Here is a 20,593-nt window from a genome sequence, read left to right on the forward strand (position 1 = left end):
TTGGGTTGCTGAACCCTGTCCTAGAAGATCTTTAATGGTGAGCAAAAAATATTTTGCTACGAATAGTTGTTAATGGGAATTTTTTGTTGCATAACTGGACAGAAGCATAGTAAAAGGCATATATTATTGTTTATTCTTTCTTATCCACAGAAATACATTTGCATATCTTGGGTGACAGGCTTAACCTGTTACATGGAAGAGAAAAAATGTTTAATAACATTTTGAGCATCACAAAGAATGCAAAGCCATGCAGAAAAAAGAATGAACATTGTGCAACTTGTTTTTTTTAGCTCATCTGGATCATTTAAATAAACGTGAGGTATCAAACAAGCAAACTAATTAAAAGAACAAAATAGGCTCGGTTTGTGTGGTTATCTAGATAGTTCTTTGTGGGTTCCATCACGACATAATGTGCATAATAAGTCATACTAAAGAGAAGGAACACACAAGTCACAGTAGTAACATTCGTGATTTGGTTTTCATCACAAAAACAAGAAGAAGATCACTTTTCTGATGTTCAGATTTTTATCTTGCTGAACTCATGATTCCATTATAAATCAACGCACGAGACAGCCACTGAAATCTCATTGCGATCCAGACGACCGTTTAACGTGCATTTTGCTGTCTAGGGAGCCCACTTTTATGCAAAATCGGGTAAGAAATGTTTGTTTTGATGTATGGCAGTTTTGTTGTTCCTTGACCAATCTGTTTTGTTCCTTTTTAAAATATAGCAGGTGCAGCTTCTTTTCAAGTGGGGACAATAGACGGAAAATTATGCTATTTAAATGGTAGTCAGCTGCTTTCTGCTCATATTGCATAGTCATTAGGAGTAAAAACTAACTGCATAAAGACAGAGAGACAGGTCATACGTTAGCTTACTCTGCCATCAATTTAGAATGCTTATGAAATGTCACAGCAGATTTGTCCTATCAGCATTCAGCATTCTTCATTATTATTATTATTATTGTTACTTATGAATCTTATGAAAACCCAGTGAGCTAAATAAAAAAACAACAAGGCAGTCTATATTAAAAATGGGACTTGTTACACTCAAGTCCCAATATACTGTAGCAGTCTGCCCAATACGTTTCGAAACCAGCCTCTCCAGTAGCATTAAGTTGGGTAAGTAAGTCCCCACTGAAGACCCAAGTACCAAATGCACAGTCCGATATTGTCTAGTGTATCAAAGAGCCACTTGTAGGTATATCTAACCCAAAGTAAGCTGGGATAGGCTTCAGTGCACCGTGGTATAGAAAATGGAATTCAAAGAATCCACCCTTATGCCCATCGCTAATCGGGGAAATAAAGTTTAATGCACACATTCAATTCAGAGGCACTAATAAGAAAGGGCAGCTAGCAGGATGTAATGCTGCCACAAATACTTAGATATACATGACAAAAGGTACCTTCAAGTCTCGCGCTCATTAACCATTAGTCTTCATCCGTGCTTGTGTGTGAGCTGGAAAAGTCATCTCCCCACAATAACTTGATGTGCTGCTCCAAGCTCTTGGCGAGTGCCATCACAGCTGGTGGCATGAGCGCCACGCAGGCGGCCAGGCCCGAGACGCGCTCCTTCATGGGAGCGTCGCTCTCCCACTCGCCTGTGTCGGTGTTGAACACGTGAACGTATTTCATTCGGTTGCCTTTGTTGTGGGAGCGTCCTCCCACTACGTGGATGCGACCGTCCAATACTGCCATGCCGGGTTCCCCATGGCCAGCAGGGAGTGGGGTCAGTAAAGTCCATGAGTTGTCTGAGGGATCAAAGCACGCCGTCTGAAAAAATACAAGATGCAGTATTTATGGTAAAATGTATAAAAATCAGAGGAATTTATTAAATGTAAAAAAAAAATTAACCTACAAAGCCATCATTTCAATACTTTACTCTCAATTTTCGATGGTTAAGAGGGTGAGATGGCCGTCTTTTTAGATTTGTAAAATTGTTCGTTTTATTTTTAATGTCCAATTCATTATCAAGAGTCCTGTAGGATTCATTTTTTCTTCCAGAAATTTGATAAAATATTCAGTTTTTTAGATACGTATGTCTCAATGATTTTTCCAATAGGTTTAATATAAGTACAATACAAAAATATAATACTGGGAAGCAATTGAACAGTGACAATTAGGTAGCGGATTGCAAGCCAGTTGCAGAGCACATGTAGACAAACACCCATTCACACTTGACATTCACAGCTTAGTATGTTTGCTTAACCAAACCTAGCTTGCATGTTTTTGGGCGAGTACACAGAGAAAAGCCACACAAGTTATTGTACCTGTAAGACATCCCGCCGGTAGCCATGCTCGTCATTACTTCCACCAATGACATAGAGGCGTCTGTTTACAGCAGCCATGCCGTGCCACGCTCGCCCTGCTGGCCCGTCTGCACATGCCGTCCAGTGGTCGGCTACCGGGTCGTAACAGGAGGTCTCGCTTAGGTACGCCCGCTCTCTGCGTCCACAAGTGATGTAAATCTTGCCATCTAGCACCGCTCCGGCATGGGCGTAAACCTACAATTAAGATTGAGCTATTAAGACAAGGTTTGGGTAAAGTTCTTAAAATAGGAGTGGTGAGTAAGTGGCGCCCTCGTGTGCACGCAGGTGGAGTTACAGCTCTTACCTCTCTAATGAGAGGGGACACAAACTCCCAGGTGTTAGCGTGCGGGTCATAGCGCTCCACTGAGGACAACTCCTTGCTGTAGTCGCGACCTCCGATAGCGTAAATATGCCCGTCCACCACACAAACGCAGTGGTCCGCGTGCTGATGCTGCAAAGGTTGGATGGAGCACCAACTGTTGTGACGAGGGTCGTATCTAGAGAATGGGGACGGGAGCAGATTATTAGGACTTCAGAAATAATGCGAGTGGATTGACCTCAACAAAAGCATTCATCATAGATTCCAGATTCCACAAGTAATTTAATGACCATTTTGACTACGTCAAAAATATTCTGACAATTTACGTACACCGAGGTTGGAAACGAAAAAGCGGTAAATTGCTCGGTTATTTTGTTTTTTTAATGCTTGATTTGAGTTGTATTTAAGTCATTATTTTTCCTTGCATTTCATATGAACATGAAATTGCATGTACAAATAATAGAGACCCCTTTCTGAAGCCAAAATGTTGCCCTCACCTCCAGCATCGAGTCTCTGCACGAAATCCACTGCTGTTCCTGTCTCCACCGATAAGATACACAAAGTTGTTGAGCACAGCAATTCCCTGGTTGGACATCCGGGGAGTGTTCACTGAATTAAGAGCCCTCCACTCCTTCCAGCTAGGGTGGAACACGTGGAACAGGTGCTCGTTGTCCGTATGAGAGGGGGAAGCGAACATCCCCCCGAAGGCCAAAATACAGTAGAAGGTGGAACGAGGCTGTGTGAGAGGACTCTGAAGGACAGGCTGCCACATCTCCTGCTCATGGTAATGCAGGGCAGCAGACACGGATTCCTTTAGCGGGCACTGATCCAGTTTATCGTGCAACCTCTGCAGCACTTGCTTCTCCATTAGGCAGAAGCGCACAGCATCAAGCATCTTGAGATTGTCCTGCAGTACGGCAAAATGAGCAACATTTAGACACGCAGTGAACACTGGTCAACACATTTTTACAAATCGGCCCTTTTTCTACAGCACATCAAGTTTGCATACTAATAATATGATAATGACAGCAACTAACCCTAATACATAGCTATAAATTACAGTGCATGATAACATTGGTATTGCTTTTATAACTCAACCTTATGATGATCTGATGATGCTTGTTCTGAACTGCTGGAGCCTATCCCATCTCTGATTAAACTTTAGCTCTTGACCTGTGTTAACATACATGCTGTTTGCTTTAGACGCTTGCCAGGAAAAGAACATGGACACACCAGACTGACCTGCAAGTACACCTGGTCACTCTCCACCTGCTCAGGACTGTAGTGATAGTGAAGCGCTGCCTCGTACACCTCATTCTCACTTTGCACATCCAGCTCATCACTGCTTAGAACTTGGAAGACTTCTTCTTGGGGGAGTCGCCGGTAGACGTCTGTGCGGGACAAAGCCTGCAGGTTGCTCAGGATGTGGGCGTGGACTCTGGCATTGAGTTGCCGCAATCCGTAGAGATCGGCGAGGTGATGCATCTCCAATAAGTTGCTCTCGTCCAGCCAGGAGAAGAGGAACTCACAGCAAAAGCTTATGACATCCTCAAGCTGAAAGACATGGGTGGGAAAAATACCAAATGACATAAATTGTGGATGTTCATCTTTGGGGGTGTCTTTGATTTATCAGTGCTGTGTATCATGAAAAGGAAAGAAACCACACCTGCACCAATGTGGCCGCTATTAGGACTTCCTGCACACAGTCCAGGTCTAGCTCTATCTTTGAAGTGTAGATGTAGTCCAGTATTTTGTTCATGCCCAAATAAGACACTCCGTGGATTGGGATCTCATTCTGCTGCATCTCGCGAAGGCCTCCAGTGAACATCCCTCTGAGGAAAACATTAATAAGAAAAGTGTTGGGCTGAACAGGGAGATGTCAATGATCACTTGGAACATTTGATCTGTCAAACATGCCAATCAGCTATCACACCACTGTACCATCCATCATTACTTCCTTGGGTTTCTTCACATTGATGCAAAGATTTTTTATTTTTTTTTGCACCTGTCCACTGGATGTACCTCCTCTCTGTACTTTGACTTATCGTTGTCCCTGATCCACTTCCGCTGTCATCCACAAACTTCAAGTTTTGGGTGCACCCCTAGCTATCCATCCATCCATTTTCTGAACCGCTTAGTCCCCACGGGGGTCGCGGGCGTGCTGGAGCCTATCCCAGCCATCATCGGGCAGTAGGCGGGGGACACCCTGAACCGGTTGCCAGCCAATCGCAGGGCACACAGAGACAAACAACCATTTGCACTCGCACTCATACTTAGGGACAATTTGGAGTCTTCAATCAGCCCTACCAAGCATGTTTTTGGGATGTGGGAGGAAACCGGAGTGCCCGGAGAAAACCCACGCGGGCCCGGGGAGAACATGCAAACTCCACACAGGGAGGGCCGGACCCTTCTAACTGTGAGGCGGACGTGCTACCCAGTGCGTCACCGAGCCGCCGCCACCCCTAGCTATGTGTAATTAATCTCAGTATTCAGTTACATAATTACAGATAACCTTGCTTATTTGCTGTCTTGGTTGGTTTTGACAGTAAAGGCTTCTTTACATTCCCTAAACCTAAAGTCTAGAACAGGTTGATTATATGACAACTGGGTAGTTATCACACAGACACACACTTAGTGTACAAAAACACATGACAGGAAGGACAACTATTGATCTCACACTAAAATCAACTCATAATGTGACAGAGGAATGGGGAGTTGCAGGACAGCAAATGCGATGCGCCTGACGGAATGTTAATTGCGATTAGGTTCCTGGAAGTGTCATATTAATATCGCCTTTTAGTAGTTGCCTTTACAGCTGAATGACTACGCACTGCTTGGTGTTATTGGAAGCAGCATCATAATTGCACATCGCGTTTGCACTTTGACAAAACAGACATTTTATTTACCTAAAATAATCGCAAGCAGCAGCGAGAAGCACGCGGTGGCCGTGGAGTGCTCGACCCTCCACCAGAAGCACCACGTCCGACAGGATGCCAGCTTGCCTAAGCCCCAGCAGGCTGTCCAGCAGGCTTTGGGAATGGGCCGAACTTCTGAACGTCTGACGACCGCGGCCACCGGCTGAGGAGCCGCCGGTGACCAAACCGCCCACCAGACTCAGCTGTGCGTTGTCAGCCATCGCAGGATTGTGTTGTTCAGGCTTCATCGCCTTAGATGTCTGGCGCTAGCATTATCTAGAAGACTTCCAGTATGAAGTCGTTGAACAAACTACTTCTCCGGAAAAACAACAACAACAGGAAGAGGAGGAGGAGGAGTAGAGGCTGCTGTCAGGGTGGTTACAGTTAACCAGTCGCGGCAGTCACAGAATATTCAAATAAAATGTTCAAATTCAAGTGCATGCATTTACCTCGAATCGACGGTCAGATGTAACCTAAGGTCATCATTGATTAGGTAAACATTGCTAGCAAGCTAACGAGAGAACGCTTAAAACCTCACTACTTGAAGGTCGACATAAACGTTTGCCAATAAAAGAACGACAGCAATAAACACAAAGTCGCAATATTAAAGCACGCAGTTTTTTTTGTACAATTTAGGATTATATAGTTATTTTTGTGGGTTTTGACGTTTGCTGATCTGTTTACTTTGAGGCGCTACTGTGTTGATCTGATGTCCCATTGGTTACGCATATTTTATTCGCCCGTCCATTTGCTCATATGAGCCTATCAGAAACGTGCAAAAAACGTAGCTCAAGCAATGTCAAAATATTTGAAGATTTTGTAGAAATAATTAGCAGTCACATCACATATTTATTCGTTTTGTATTCTTGACTGTTTCACACAACTACACTTATCGAATAAATCTACGTGCATTTCCGGCAATTACTATTTCCAAACACTAGAGGGGGCTCTTGACTATTCAATGGGTGCCGGACGGGTTCAGTGGGTCGTGGTTGTCTCCCAACCCAGAGATGGTGGGTTCGATCCCCCAACCATTGTTTCCATCTCGAAGTGTTGTTGAGCAAAACACTGAAGATGTATGAGGAAGCAGTGTGAAGCGCTTTGAGTACAAAAAGGAAGAAAATGGCTATGAAGGTGACATCGCATTTATTACACAATCATTTGGGTTTGTCCTATTTGTATTCTCTCTTCATCATCATTAATTTAAAACACTTGCCATGTAATTTACTGTGTGCAGTGCAGTGAAGGGAAACTGAGGTTGGATCTATATCCTTCTATTTCATCTGTACAAAATTACCAAATTTGTGTTACTGTAGCACAAGTCTTTATTTTGAACATGTCTTTATTCCATGCCTGACTACCAAAAACTGAGAGAGCAACAAAGACAAGATGATGTAACAAAGGACAAACATATCACCCCCCGCACCCCCCTAACTGCAGGCCTGCTGGGTGAGAGGCCTGGTCCTGGGGTCCACCACAACACGACAATCCAGACGACTATCCTTTGGACCTTTTCTCATTATTCCCTGTACAATAAAATAGAAAATTGATCAGAAATATGTTATATGTGGGTCAACTCAATCCGACTTGAACAGGGTTAATCCCTATAGCCTATGTCTAGCCTAAGTGACGTACATAAAATCATTCCAAAACAGTACATGTAGTGTACAGGTTTATATACTGTGGTAGATTCAATTGTTGCTCTGTCCATTTACAGTCCAATGCAATTACATGGTGACCAGTCCGGTTTGTACTTTGAAATTTACCTTAATCCCATCAATACAGAAATCAGATGGAAGGACATACTGCTTCTTACACAAGTGCACGATAAAGAATATGCTGATGATTCCCGTGTGGCAGATCATGCCATTTCAATTGACCTTTTTGGAAGCCAATAAAGATTGGGCTTGGCCATCATTAAGAGGAGAAAATTCCATCTTCTCTCATCAGGAGAAATCTGTGCCAGGGCATAATATGGGAGTTGAACAAATGAGAAACAGAAGACTGCAGACACACACGGTTAATTATCAGTCCATCTGCTCTACAGATTTAGGATGGCGATGGCTTGTCAAAAACGGAGATAGTGAAGACATTTGACCTAAAAATCTGATATGATTACAATCTGATATATATGTAATGATGCTTACTGTGAACTGAGTAAAATGTTACTTGTCTGGAGCGTGTGTACGAAGTACGCATCTTATTCCCTCAGCCAACGAGGTTGTATGTCAACCATGAGTTTCTTTTTATGGAATTAGTAAATTCTATATGAGAAGTTGCTGAGTCTTGTGTCAAAAGGAGTTTGATGAGATTTGGAATGGATCTTGACACAGATAAAATAGATTTGTCTCTGCCTAATGCTGCTTATTGTTAAAATAGGTGTTTTAAATCATTCTCTTTAAAAACTAAAACTATAAACTCATAAAAACAATGCAAATTAAAAAGCTTTGGAAGTAGTTACTTGTGTCTACATGATTTAATAAAACTTAACAATTATTTGATGTTATCTCCAATACTTTCATTCCAACCATTAGTAATTAAAAAATGCTTCTCAAAGGTTTAAACGAGTGTCCGTTATGTTGTCTGCGTTGGGTGTGTTTGTTGTGCTGTATACCAACACATCAGTTGTATAACTACAAGTTCACGTTGAAGAGCAAAGGAAAACAACTTCACCACTAATTCTTTGGGGACAACAAAACTCCAATGCTGCCATTCATTTTTATCCCAAGTGCTTTCCACATCTACTTCCTGTCATTTTTTTTATATGGCCCAAAAGATTTTGATCCCAACATATAAACATTGACTCTAAATTGACGACTTTTACTAAAAGCCTATCCATTTGTAGTCTTCAGATGCTTACCTATTTTTGACACCGTTAGCAGATTGCATTTCTAAACTTTTACCTTTTTCTAAACGGGAATAGAGGGAATATATCATGTTGGCCTTTCCTACTCCTCTCACCATGATTTGTAGGGTGAATGGGAGGTTGTAAAGTTTCTACGGTGCATTCCTGGCAGGTGCAATTTTGCTGTTGCCGTTCTGTATTTAAGACCCCAGCTATCCATTTTCCTCCATGCCAATGACCTGTGGCAACTTGCTCTGCTGTTTATGCTGTCTGTTGTCTGCTTGCTGCGGGGTGACATTTAATCCCGCACTTCACTGACAAATAATGGGGCTCATGTGTAGTACTTCTACGGGATTTGGATTTCAGATTGATATCTACTGGAGCAGTCTCTGGGCAGAAGGTGAGGGACACCCTGACTTGGTTGCCAGCTAATAATTTTGTTGCAAATTTCACCTGAGAAATATATATGGCTAAAAAATGAAAGAGCCTTTCCTCTTCTGAATTGAGATGAGAGGCAAGGTCAGTTTGGGTGGACCATCAGTCATTTTAGGACTGACACATTTAGATGGAAAATCAATTAAAGAGACAATGTGTGAACGTGTAATGAAGGTTCAAAAACGACCGCTCAGACACAATAAGAAATTTGCTTTCCTGCAAAATCCAGTATTTTGACATGATGGCTATTATGGTTGGTGGGCCAGTACATTGGGCATTTAAAATGAAAGTCTGCGGCATCTGTGCATGGAATCCATGATGTATATTTTATCTTGGGTGACACGATGCTTCTTACGAGACACGGGAAACAAAGTGGCGGATTGTCAGATTGACGTCACATGGGGCCCACACGTGTGGACCAGTAAGAACTATTACACAAGACGTCACGCAGACACTGCAGCGGCAGATAGCTTGCGCGGACCGTGTACAGCTGTTCTCAAAAGGGGGAAGGTGGGCCTATGTCATGGCCAACTTGTCCCCGCATCGTCACAGAATATCCCAGGCAACAGAAGCAACTTTATATCCCCGTCTGGTTTAACATGAAATTACTAATTAACATGCAGCTGGTTGTGCAGAACGTGCTGCATTTCCCGAGTGGCTTGGATGGATGGATGGATGGATGGATGGATGGATGGATGGATGGATGGTGGATGAAAGATGGATGGATGGATGGATGGATGGATGGATGGATGGATGGATGGATGGATGATGGATGGATGGACGGATGGAAGGATAGACAGATGGACGATGGATGGACAGATGGACAGATGGACAGATGGACAGATGGACAGATGGACTGATGGACTGATGGACAGATGGACAGAGAGAGAGAGAGATGGAGAAAGAGAGAGAGAGAGACAGAGAGAGAGAGAGAGAGAGAGAGAGAGAGAGAGAGAGAGAGAGAGAGAGAGAGAGAGAGAGAGAGAGAGAGAGAGAGAGAGAGAGAGAGAGAGAGAGGATAACAGATAGGCAGATACACTATTAAAGGAGTGACAGTCACAAAATAAACAACCACAAAAAAACATCTGTGGGTCCATTATGCAGATGTAAGGAGCGTTTAGAATATGTTTGCGGCAGGATTCATATGCAGACTATTTATATAAATTAAATTGGGTGATCAGGTTCAATGGACACCGTAATGAATCTCCCCTTCAATCTGTTCATTCAGCTGTTTTAACAAGCCACATCTCGTCTCCATCTTCTGTTAATGGCATAACAATACATATGCTCAGCACCATGCACCAAAGTTGTATTCTCATTTTTTTTTTGTTTGTTTTTATTTCTTACTCGACCTAATGGTCCATAAGAAAGAGTGTATTTCCAAGTGGATAGTGGTTTGGAAACATTAAGGAAGAACAAAATGGAGAAATTAAGTGTTAGTATTGTGCTTGACTCAGAGATTCAACGCTATTGCATGTGGTCCATTAATGAGGTGCTACACACAGAAATTGGATTTGTTTAGAAAAAAGGAAAGAAAAAAAACCAAGCGCTCATTAGCACGTTGATTGTTCACAATATTGTCCTCTGTTCTCTGATAATATTGTCTGAATGACTATCAAATTATCTGATTCATGTGAAAAATTGGCAGTATGCCAAGGAAATGGATTGGTCGGATGGCTTCTTGGCAAAATGTGTTACTATTTATTTGAGACAGGGTTCCGACAATCAGTGGACAGGAAATCAAATTCAAAACAAGAGTGCTATGAAAATGCTGCCTTTAATTGTGCTCGTTTTTAAATATCGCAGTTATAGAAGTCCCGAATATTAATGCTTTATTTGTTGTTATTTCCAATTACGAATAATCGTCTGATTATCATTCTTCCAAGTCATTTCGTTCTGAAGGCATTGAATCGATCACAACTAGACAAATCTGTCCATTGTTTTAGAAGATTTTTCGTCTAGAACTATTCTGATCAATTTTATGGACTTTAATCAAATGAAAAGTCTGTTTAACATCATCTTGCAAAATCAGCTACAGTGGAGCCCAAATGTATTCATCCCAGGGTGAAGCTTTTTCTCTCTCGCATATTTGCACACACACACACGCACACACACAGTGTATATCATTTTATACAGCGCCTTCTAGTTTTAAACCTACTTTAACTTAGTATCCAAGTGTAAAAAGAAACTTTTAAAAGTAAACTTTCAAGGGCAAAATCGATATGTTGTGGCTTTTATTTTCCTTTATTTACCACTGGGTTCACGTCGAAGTAGAGTACCAATCGGGTGAGCTGTGTCTCAGACGTGACCTCGGCGACTGATCTGGGTTGTTTGTCATCGTCGATTACCTGTAGCATTTTGGCATTTGTTCTTGGCCGAGGTTATATAAAGCCTCCGGGGACTTAAACGACTTCAGTGATGGTGTCAAGGATCACTTCAACCTTCCTCATGAAAAGGGCTGTAATAAGGCGCAGGATAAGATTGTGCTCCACTCAATCGAGTGGCGTGTGCACACAAAACTCCGTCGCTTGAGTGGTACTCAGAGAAATATTGAGCTCCATAATCAATGTTATTTTCCTCTCCTCTTTCTTATTTGACTCAATAGGAAGAATGGATTGTGCCCCACTTAAACGCTCATAGTGACACATTTTAATACTGTACCTATGCTGTTTTCTGTTATGTTTGAGCATATCCAATATAAGAGCTGTATCAAGTTGTCTGCCTTTACACGGGTAATAATGTTCAATTTCATATCAGAGAGGTGTTGGATTTAACAATTCTGTTAATGATGGTGGCGAAGATGTACTTTGCAGGAGTGTAAAACTGTAGGTGGTGCAGCAGACGGAGCGCTGCTCCTTGAATTTGAGTCATGCATTAGATTTATGGAGCGCTTTTCTGGACACTGTTGATCTATCATTTTTGTGTTTAAAATGAGCTGACTGAGCAAGGAGTGTTACTAAATGTTTGAATAACTTGATACTGAAGAAAACTAATGAGATAATTGAATGTCTAATAAGTGAATGTACACACTGACCAAAATCTTGTCTGTTATTTAGTGTGATTTTAGTCAAGTGCTAAAATAAATCAAAATGCAAATGTATCAAAATGTCAAACTCTTTCTCAAATCCTCATCAGTTTTTAATACTGAGCTTTATTCTAACGCTTTTCCTTTATGTGTAAAAACTGATTTTTAAGACTTTTGAGGATGTAAACAAACTTTTTTTCTTCATATCATCGCAACGTCGTGTGATGCAAGTTCAAAACAAATAACTGGGTCATGCGCATGATGCTCGCCTAGTGTTGTAGAAATAGAATCGCTCCGTGCAGCGGTGTTTCCTGACTATCAATGAGCCGAGGCACCTATTTTAAGTCTGAAGTCTGAGCTCGTCTAATTGGAATAAAAAAGATGGTATCACTCACAGGGAATCCTGACCTTTTCTGTTGGATGTAATGGCAGTAGGCGAATACACGTATAGCTTTATTCTACCTTCTGCCATCTAACGGACAAGCATGTTGTTGTTCTACCTGTCCTGATACGTTGTTGGCACAGATAGTTGAACAAAGATATTTCCAAGTAATGAATAATAATTTTCGGACAAATGAAGTGAGACGGGATAATTTCCCATATCATGCTTGATGATCACAGCATACAAATGTGCCTCAGCACCCTGGTTGGAAAGCACTGCTGTATAGCCATGCTGACATTTTACAGTTATGACTCATGCAATAATGTGATAACACCTTTGCCATCTGCAACCTCACTCATAGATGGAGCTTTAAATGCATACTTCTCTGTTGAAACGCAGTTGATTTAAGACACAAGCCATACAAAGACTGCAGTGACTCATTTATTGGTTTAACAAAAAGACAAATTAACATTGGAACAAAACGTGTTATGCCTTACCCAAAATGATGTGATGCGCTAGATCTAGCAAGTCACACTCAAGTAATGTTACCTTGGATTATATGGTCTGTGACACATTCAACCTTTAAAAAAAATGGCACCTTTGTGTAAATCTTGGCTTTTTTATGTATGTCTCCCTTGGAATCCAAATAAGGCCATTTGTCTCATTTAAACCAATATGATGTTTTATGTAAGCGGAGACAGGGAGGGATGTCTAAACAGTTGAGTCAAGCGAATAAGGGAGTGTGCTATCAAATAAATGTTAATAATCTTTGACCTATTATATTGTAAATATTTGTCCATGTTATCTATCCTTGTTCTCCATGAGCTCCCGGAATGTTTGTTTTACTAACCATAAGACACATTCCTCCTCCCCAGAATACAAAAGCTTATCTGTCTTCCCTTTTTAAGCTGGGACAACTTTCCGCTCATCAACCTGTCACACAACTTTGTTGGCGAACCATTTCATGTCACCCGAGACATGAGACTCCAATGGGGAAAGGATTGCTTCTTCAATCAAGATGGGAGGAGAAAAAAAAAAAAGAGAGGGGAAGAGAACTGAAGGTTGTAGAAAGATGCTCATTAGGGGGATGTCATTTCCAAGCTTTTCTCCCTCAAGTCTAACAATGGTTCTTGAGTGGCCTGTCACCCATGTCTCAGTGTTAAGTGGACACCTACGGAGATGCTGGCGGTTGTTTCACTGTTCTCTCTTGCCAGCAAACAGCTAAGACTGTGCTCGTCAACAGCCTCCATTTGAGATAGCCATGTGCGGGGACAGTGTGAAGAGGCAGTTAACAATCTGTTGCTCAAAAAGAATTGTTGGAAAAAGAAGTCGGAAATAAAATGAGGTGTTACCATCAGTGGAAGCTAGACACCCATTGTAATTGAAATGATGTTTGGACGAAGAATAGAACATCCCGTTTTTCTGTGTAACCTGCCAGAGGCCAATTACAAGACATTTTTCACTGATAAATGACAAGCAAAAATGTGAAGGCCCTCTCAGAATGAACGCACAGCAGTTCTTAATCTAATGTGCAAAGCAAAACATCCAAGAAAAAAAAAAATATTCTAGTAGTGATGACTAGTGCATTAGGGATGGTGAGATAGTGGCTGACTAGATATTATGATTTCTCCATTATAGAACGGTTATTAGGTAAAGAAACACAGTGGCCTTGTAGATAGAACTTCTGCATCACAGTTCTGAGGTTCAAATTTGTATTTTAAAGCAGAGGTTGTCAAACGGTGGTCCGCGACTCTCCAGTGGTCCGTGGTGGCATTGGAGGTGGTCTGCGACAATGGAAATGGATTGTAACATTTTTAGAAATAAAAATGATTTATCACTCAGATTTGATTTATTTTCCAGCTAATTTTGTGAATCATTTACCCATCCAAAATATGTCAAATGCAGCAGAGATTCCAAAATAGACATACAGATGCAAATAAATATCCTGTATAGACCTATCCTCCTTCGGTGCAAAACAAAATAATATTCCGCCAAAGTAGTGGTCCCCGAGTTGCTTCTTGGTTATAATGGTGGTTCCTTGGAAGAAACCAATTAAAACCCCCAGTTTTAAAGTAAGTGATGTCTCGGAATCACCCATACGTGCGAATGTGAATGAGAATGGTGGTTTGCCTACATGTCACCTGTGACGACTCATTGGTGTACCTCAGGGATAGGCTCCAGCTCCCCTGCGACTTAAATGAGGACAAACGCTATAGAAAAAAGACTGAATGGACAGTTTTCCAATCAACCAATCAATCAATCAATCAATCATGAAAGCAATCGATCAATCAAGCGATCAATCAAACAGTCAATCAACATTTATCTACATATTCTTGATTCATTATCATCACAATGTTGTGATTACAGTAATTTCTCCAGTTTGCATATTTCTGAATTTCTGTTCCTGCCAAGTAACAAAATCAAGCAGAAATAATGTAAACGTGGGAGTATATGTGCAAGATGGAGGGTGTAGATGATGAACGAAAAGGGGCCCTTAACTCTGTCTCTGTCATGCCAGTGCCAGAACACGCTCTACAAAAATACAACAAGAAAGGAAAAAAAAAAAAAAAGAAGGAATTTTTACATTCTTATTGGCCAAGGAGTGTGAAGCAGATTCCCATTAGTGTCGGAAATGACGGTATTAGTGTTTATTGCTATTATTGTGATTTGAAAACAAGGAAAATCATAAATATAGTCTTCACGTTGTGGCAAATTTCTTAACCAACTGATTAAAATGTCAACCTTAACATTGCCTTTGTGATCTAGAGATTAAAGCTCATTAAAATGCAAAAAACTAAATTGAATTTCACAAACTGGAGTGTCACGTCCGACGAAAACTAATTCGGACAATTGGTGCTAGTTTTCATACCCCAGTTTGAAATGAAACAAACCAACTTAAAAAGTTAGGGTAAACGTGACCATACATATGCAATTCATAGTTGTTGCTTTTTTTCCAACAATGCTATGTCACTGCAGGATAAGTGAAGGTCTGACATTTCTCCAGATTGGTGAAGCAGACCACATTTCTAATCATTTCAATGTCCCCACTGGCCCCTTGTGCATGTGCGCGTATGTGTGTGAGGGGGCGCGTGAGTGCGCGAGAGCGTGCGTGCCACGGAGGAATTGATTATGTAACATGTTCCCAATCACATCGTCGTCTGAGCGCGAGGATGTGAGTGAGGTCGCTTTAAGGAATATTTGTGCTGCCATCAATCGTGAACAGCAGGACGCCTCCTCCTACCTTTTCTCCGACACCACCACAAACTCTCTGTCATTGTGGCTCACCTGGTGCCGAGCAAAGCGACTCCAAGTCAACACAAGAGGCTGCATTTCGGTAAGAAACTAGAGCTTAATTCTAAGAAACTGACTATTTATGCAATCAATATTGAAATATCTTTATTGAAAAATAGAACGTTTTTGATTTTTAACGCGCAAGCAATAACGACCACCCTTGTTGGTTTCCAATGAGTCTTTGAGCGAAATTTGACCCCTGCCGCCGCCGTTAATATTCCAACTGAAATATTGACTTAAAAGATTATTTCAAGTGGATTGCAGAGTCCGCTTTTAGTCTCGCACTTTGTGTGATGCTTCGTGCAAAGTGCAGCGCTTCATGCTATATTGTGCCGGGTGTCCCACGTATGGGAGAGGCGTGGACGCACTTGTGGGGTGCAGCCAGAGATGTCTCCTCCACCTGCCCGAGATATATGGAGTTAGATAACTCCGTACCGCACGGACGCATGCGCGCCCCAAAAACTCGAGGCTCAGCTGCAGACACGCCACAGCATGGATGGTGGGCAGGACTTGCACCATATCGCTCGCGCGCACGCAGATTGCCGCTTTCACACTTTTCATCCTGTCATGCTTCTCTTCCGCCGCTGCTGTCTCCCATTTGTGCATGAGCAAGTCCAGACTGGTGCCTGTTGTTGTTGCTGTGTGTGGGGGTGCTATGACTGCTTCAAATGACGGATGTCCTTTCTCAAAATTTAGAGAAGTCATTCCCCCGCCGCTAAAAAACAAATAAAAAACAAAACACAGTATACTTTTGGCATGTTCTTTACAGACCACCGAGATCATACAGGCAGACAGACTCTGGTGATCATACAGTGCCTCAATAAGTATTTAATCTGTATAATTTTAGTTCTTAATTTTATTATATATCTCTAGGGAAAAAAACCTTCATTTTCAATATCTTGAGCCTTTACTCAATATCTAAAAGCCAATCGCCTCCAAATATCTGCATAATCTGCATTCTAATATATACAAATAAGTACGAAAGTTAGAATGATGTTTTTTTAATTAAAAACTAAGTAAATAACATTTGTGTAGCCCCACTTAAGCCCCTCCAGCATTTCTCAAATATATTTCTAAACTATTTTCTCAGCCCTATCAGTCAAGCCCCGTTTAGCCCCTTTAATAGTCAAAGTATGATGTATGCGATCTTTTAGTTTTAGGAGGGCACTTTTTAAAATGATATTAATTTGCAGCCGCCCAAAGGTCGCGGATCTTAAATCTGCTATCAATAATAGACCTTGATTGTGTGAAATACAAGCAGGGAGGAATGTGTTGTTTAGTGATTAATTGACGCAAGTGGATGAGTCATTTTGTTCAGGAAAAATAAAATAAACATGACCAATAATCAGTATTTTCACTCTCGTCTCATATTCTCGTGTGTATCCGTATACATATTTATTTCAATGTTGATTAAGTCTGTGTTGTCCACAGCTCATTTTTGGAGCAAAAAAGTGTGGCTTGAAACAACTATAATGAACTTGACTCTAACGACTTGATAATGAAAAGTACCTGGGATAGCAAATGTAATATCTTAGAGCCCTTAACGCTGATCAAGCTGAGCTCTTCGACCTGTTTGAATGTTGAATAAGTTGAAGCAGCTTTGTGTCCGGCTCGGCGTCTGCGCCGTTGCCCTGGCTTTTCTTGTAATCACCACAGATGAAACTAGCACTGTAATAACAGCGATACCCTCCAGCAATTTATGTCCCACCTGTCAACAGCTATCAGTGTTGAGGGCTCATTAAACAGAAAGTAATAAATCTGCTATCTGTTAGTTTTCATTAAGTTAGCATAGCAGTTGCAAGCCACACTTTGTGAGCTGTGTACAAAAGCGACTTAATCAGCATTGAAATAAATATGTATGTGGACACACAAACACAGACACTGCACGCACACCCCTTCTTGTGTGCGCTCCTTTTGTTTGTGTAATGGACGGTTTTCCAAGCAGCCATTTTGGCAAACATGCACGTTAATGGCATTAAAGAAGCCTCTGTTCTTATTTGCCCTAACCCTAACCCTAATTAACATGAATAGGGATAGCTTTATTTACCTCCCCCATTCACGGCGAAAGAGCTGTGATGAACAAAGACGTAGCCGTGACTTTGCAGTCCTGGCCTATCTCCCTTTCGCAAAAGGCATTAAAACAATCGGCTGGTGAGCGATGAGGAAAATGACAGACGTTCATGGTATCAATGGCCATTTCGAAGGCCTGTTCTTCCAAAGATAGAAATTGAGCACATTCTCCCACTCAAGAAGATTGAGGCAGTGAGACAGGATGATTGTCTCGGAGCAGTCATTACCTCCATCATTATAGTGGAAATCACATGCTATTTTAGAGACGCTATAAAGTCTTGATCCGCACAGCTCACTGGATGATGTGCTCCTGCCGGGCAGGACAGCGATGAAGACAAATCTGCTGAATGAGTGACATTCCGCTTGGATGCAAATGAAAACATTCTATTCTATAACTGGCATTTTTGTATTTCAAGAGACGATTCCCATTTAATGATGAGGACTTTTCTTATTTCCTAGCAGAAAATGAAGACCACTGCACGGAGGAAAATAATGAAAGGCTCTAGAGACTGCCACCATTACTCCTAAAATAATTGCAAAACACTTGATTCAACAGCATTTCCAGTGAAGCCCAAACAATGGAGCTCAACAGCAACCACAACCATACCTTGGGGAAAGAAAGTCCACGGAATTTCACAGAGGACTGCTCGCTCTCGTTGAGCGGCACCACCTTCCTCATCATAGCGTACAGCGCCGTTCTGGCAGTGGGACTCGTCGGGAACTCGTGCCTGGTGCTTGTCATCGCCAGGCACAAGGAGATGCGCAATGTCACCAACATCCTCATTGCAAATCTGTCCTTCTCCGACATCCTGATGTGCATCGTGTGCCTGCCGGTCACCATCATCTACACGCTGATGGACCACTGGATCCTCGGAGAGACTCTGTGCAAGCTCACACCTTTTGTCCAGTGTATATCGGTCACGGTGTCCGTCTTTTCCCTCGTCCTCATCGCCATGGAGCGCTACCAGCTCATCGTCCACCCCACTGGATGGAAGCCGATGGCAAGGCAGTCCTACTTAGCGGTGGCTCTCACCTGGATCACGGCCTGTTTAATCTCCGTGCCTTTCGTCAATTACAACGTCCTTACGTTCCCCCTCCAGAACCTCAGCGTCCCATTCCCAGTGGATGACCAACTTGTTTGCATGGAGCTCTGGCCTTCGGTTGAAGCCCGCCAGGCCTACACCACCTCTCTGCTCATCTTCCAGTACTTCCTGCCGCTTTCCCTCATCATGCTGTGCTACCTGCACATCTATCTGCGGCTGCGGAGGAGGAAGGACATGGTGGATCGTGGCAGAAACACCACGCAGAAGAACAACAAAGGTGCCACGAGGATCAACATCTTGCTAACCGCCATAGTGGTGGCCTTCGCCCTCTCCTGGCTCCCTCTCAACATCTTCAACACAGTCTTTGACTGGAAGCACGAAGCCATTCCGTCCTGTGGCCATGACATCATCTTCTCCTTCTGCCACCTCGTCGCTATGGCCTCCACCTGTATCAACCCGGTCATCTACGGGTTCCTCAACAATAACTTCCAGAAGCAGCTAAAGTCCACCTTGCTGCACTGTCGCTGCTGGGGCGTGGCAGAGCGCTATGAGAGTGTGCCGCTCTCCACTGTAAGCACAGAGGTCACCAAGGGGTCAGTCCTGAGCAATGGCTCCAACAGCATCAATACTTAAAGCCAAGATTTTGGGTGAGAAAAGAAAGCAAGCGGCCCGTTTCCCTCCTCCGCTCCCTTTATTGTATCCTTTCAAGGCTTTTTGGTTTGTTCAACACAAACGCACGGTTGACATTTACAGAGAACCTGACAGTAACTGACCAGAGGGAAGTAATGTCATGTCCCCGGCATGACTGCTGCCCTCTAATTGTTCCGGTTCCTGACTAAATGGAAGTGACAAAATGACAGGACAACGGTTGGAAAGGCTTGAAGTAATAAAGGTTGACTACAAAACACACTTCACATAAGAACTTTGTGCATTTGCACCCTGTACAGTGCTGTGGGACCATAAAATATTTATTATAGCCATCTACCAAAAAAAGGCTCGGCAAGATGGCATTCTTTCATGCTGAAGTCAATGTATTTCAATATTTGCAGCTTGCTTTGCAAATTGTGATTCTGTGCATTGGAAGCCTCAAAATGAAGTGACCAGAACCGGGTGGGTGTATGGCAAATGCTGACAGCAGTGATGACTATAAAATAGTGTGGCCTGCGATGTGTTAATGATTATTGGCTGAGTAGGCCATTGCGCGGTCGGAGGGAGGAACATTTTGCTGTGGCTCTGGAGATCTATGTGCGTTATTTTCACATGTTACTTTTGACCTAAACCCACAAACAGTGTAATAAGATGAGGACGTTTGCGTCAATATATTGCGTGCATGTGTACGGAGGACCGAAAGTGCCAAAATTAAATAAATAAATACACCATGACATGTTTAATCAAAATGTCATTGCTTAATTAAAATGGCATTAATTAATGAAATGTTTCATTTATTAATTAAATACTGAATTAAGTACAAGCGGGGGTAGGTTATCTGATGCGTCATGCCCTGCAACAATATATCAAGTGTTGTGAAAAAATCAAATCAAATGGGCAAGTCAGGCCAAAGTTTGATTCCTGAACTGTATATAACCCTACTATATGAATGTATGCCCTGTAAAATATGTGACACTGTTTATTACACTAGTTTATTGTGTGGTCGGCAATAAAAAACATTGTGTAGCATAGCGGGAAAGATGTTACTCGCTTTGGTATGTGGATTGAATTAAAACATTTACTGTTATCGTGAGTGATGTATTATATTCATTCATTGTACCATATATATGTATTTATATATATATATGTATTTATATGTATTTATTTCCCTGATATATATATATATATATCTTTAGAACCATTTGACTGTCTCTTTGCACATTCTCAGATCACAGCACATTTTAGATGCAGAATAAATCAAACCCTTACATTTGGTGCCTGCAATGTTAAACAGAGTGGGGAGGAAAAAAC

The 20,593-nt window shown here is 42.0% G+C and overlaps 2 protein-coding genes across 4 annotated transcripts; one reads left to right on the forward strand and one right to left on the reverse strand.

The window, feature by feature from the left end:
- Nucleotides 1–110: 110 nt before the first annotated feature.
- On the reverse strand, nucleotides 111–6,261 carry klhl22 (kelch-like family member 22). 2 transcript variants are annotated; one of them, XM_061278988.1, is made up of 8 exons: nucleotides 5,993–6,261; nucleotides 5,535–5,856; nucleotides 4,295–4,460; nucleotides 3,871–4,182; nucleotides 3,126–3,535; nucleotides 2,614–2,806; nucleotides 2,271–2,504; nucleotides 111–1,773 (listed from the first exon to the last, which is right to left on the reverse strand). In XM_061278988.1, exons 2-8 carry the CDS (start codon nucleotides 5,789–5,791, stop codon nucleotides 1,432–1,434), a joined length of 1,914 nt encoding a protein of 637 aa, XP_061134972.1. In that variant the 5' UTR covers nucleotides 5,792–5,856; nucleotides 5,993–6,261; the 3' UTR covers nucleotides 111–1,431. The 2 variants fall into 2 exon arrangements, with proteins under 2 accessions (XP_061134972.1, XP_061134973.1); XM_061278989.1 differs by lacking the exon at nucleotides 5,993–6,261 and having other exon boundaries at nucleotides 5,535–5,939.
- A 9,103-nt stretch (nucleotides 6,262–15,364) lies between these two features.
- Nucleotides 15,365–20,369, forward strand: npy8br (neuropeptide Y receptor Y8b). Of its 2 annotated transcripts, none has more exons than XM_061279820.1 (2): nucleotides 15,365–15,564; nucleotides 18,051–20,369. In XM_061279820.1, exon 2 carries the CDS (start codon nucleotides 18,170–18,172, stop codon nucleotides 19,265–19,267), a length of 1,098 nt encoding a protein of 365 aa, XP_061135804.1. In that variant the 5' UTR covers nucleotides 15,365–15,564; nucleotides 18,051–18,169; the 3' UTR covers nucleotides 19,268–20,369. The 2 variants fall into 2 exon arrangements, with proteins under 2 accessions (XP_061135804.1, XP_061135805.1); XM_061279821.1 differs by having other exon boundaries at nucleotides 18,054–20,369.
- The last annotated feature ends 224 nt before the right edge of the window (nucleotides 20,370–20,593 follow it).

This window comes from Syngnathus typhle, linkage group LG5, assembly GCF_033458585.1.
Source record: "Syngnathus typhle isolate RoL2023-S1 ecotype Sweden linkage group LG5, RoL_Styp_1.0, whole genome shotgun sequence".
NCBI lineage: Eukaryota > Metazoa > Chordata > Actinopteri > Syngnathiformes > Syngnathidae > Syngnathus > Syngnathus typhle.

What these genes read in the sequence shown, in the direction of transcription:
- klhl22 (XM_061278988.1), bottom strand. Translation starts at nt 5,791, where the DNA reads ATGAAGCCTGAACAACACAATCCTGCGATGGCTGACAACGCACAGCTG. An exon ending in TGTCCCCTCTCATTAGAGAG is followed by an intron (nt 2,505 to 2,613) that starts GTAAGAGCTGTA and finishes TCTTAATTGTAG; the next exon opens with GTTTACGCCCATGCCGGAGC. An exon ending in ACCGGCGGGATGTCTTACAG is followed by an intron (nt 1,774 to 2,270) that starts GTACAATAACTT and finishes GTATTTTTTCAG; the next exon opens with ACGGCGTGCTTTGATCCCTC.
- npy8br (XM_061279820.1), top strand. Translation starts at nt 18,170, where the DNA reads ATGGAGCTCAACAGCAACCACAACCATACCTTGGGGAAAGAAAGTCCA.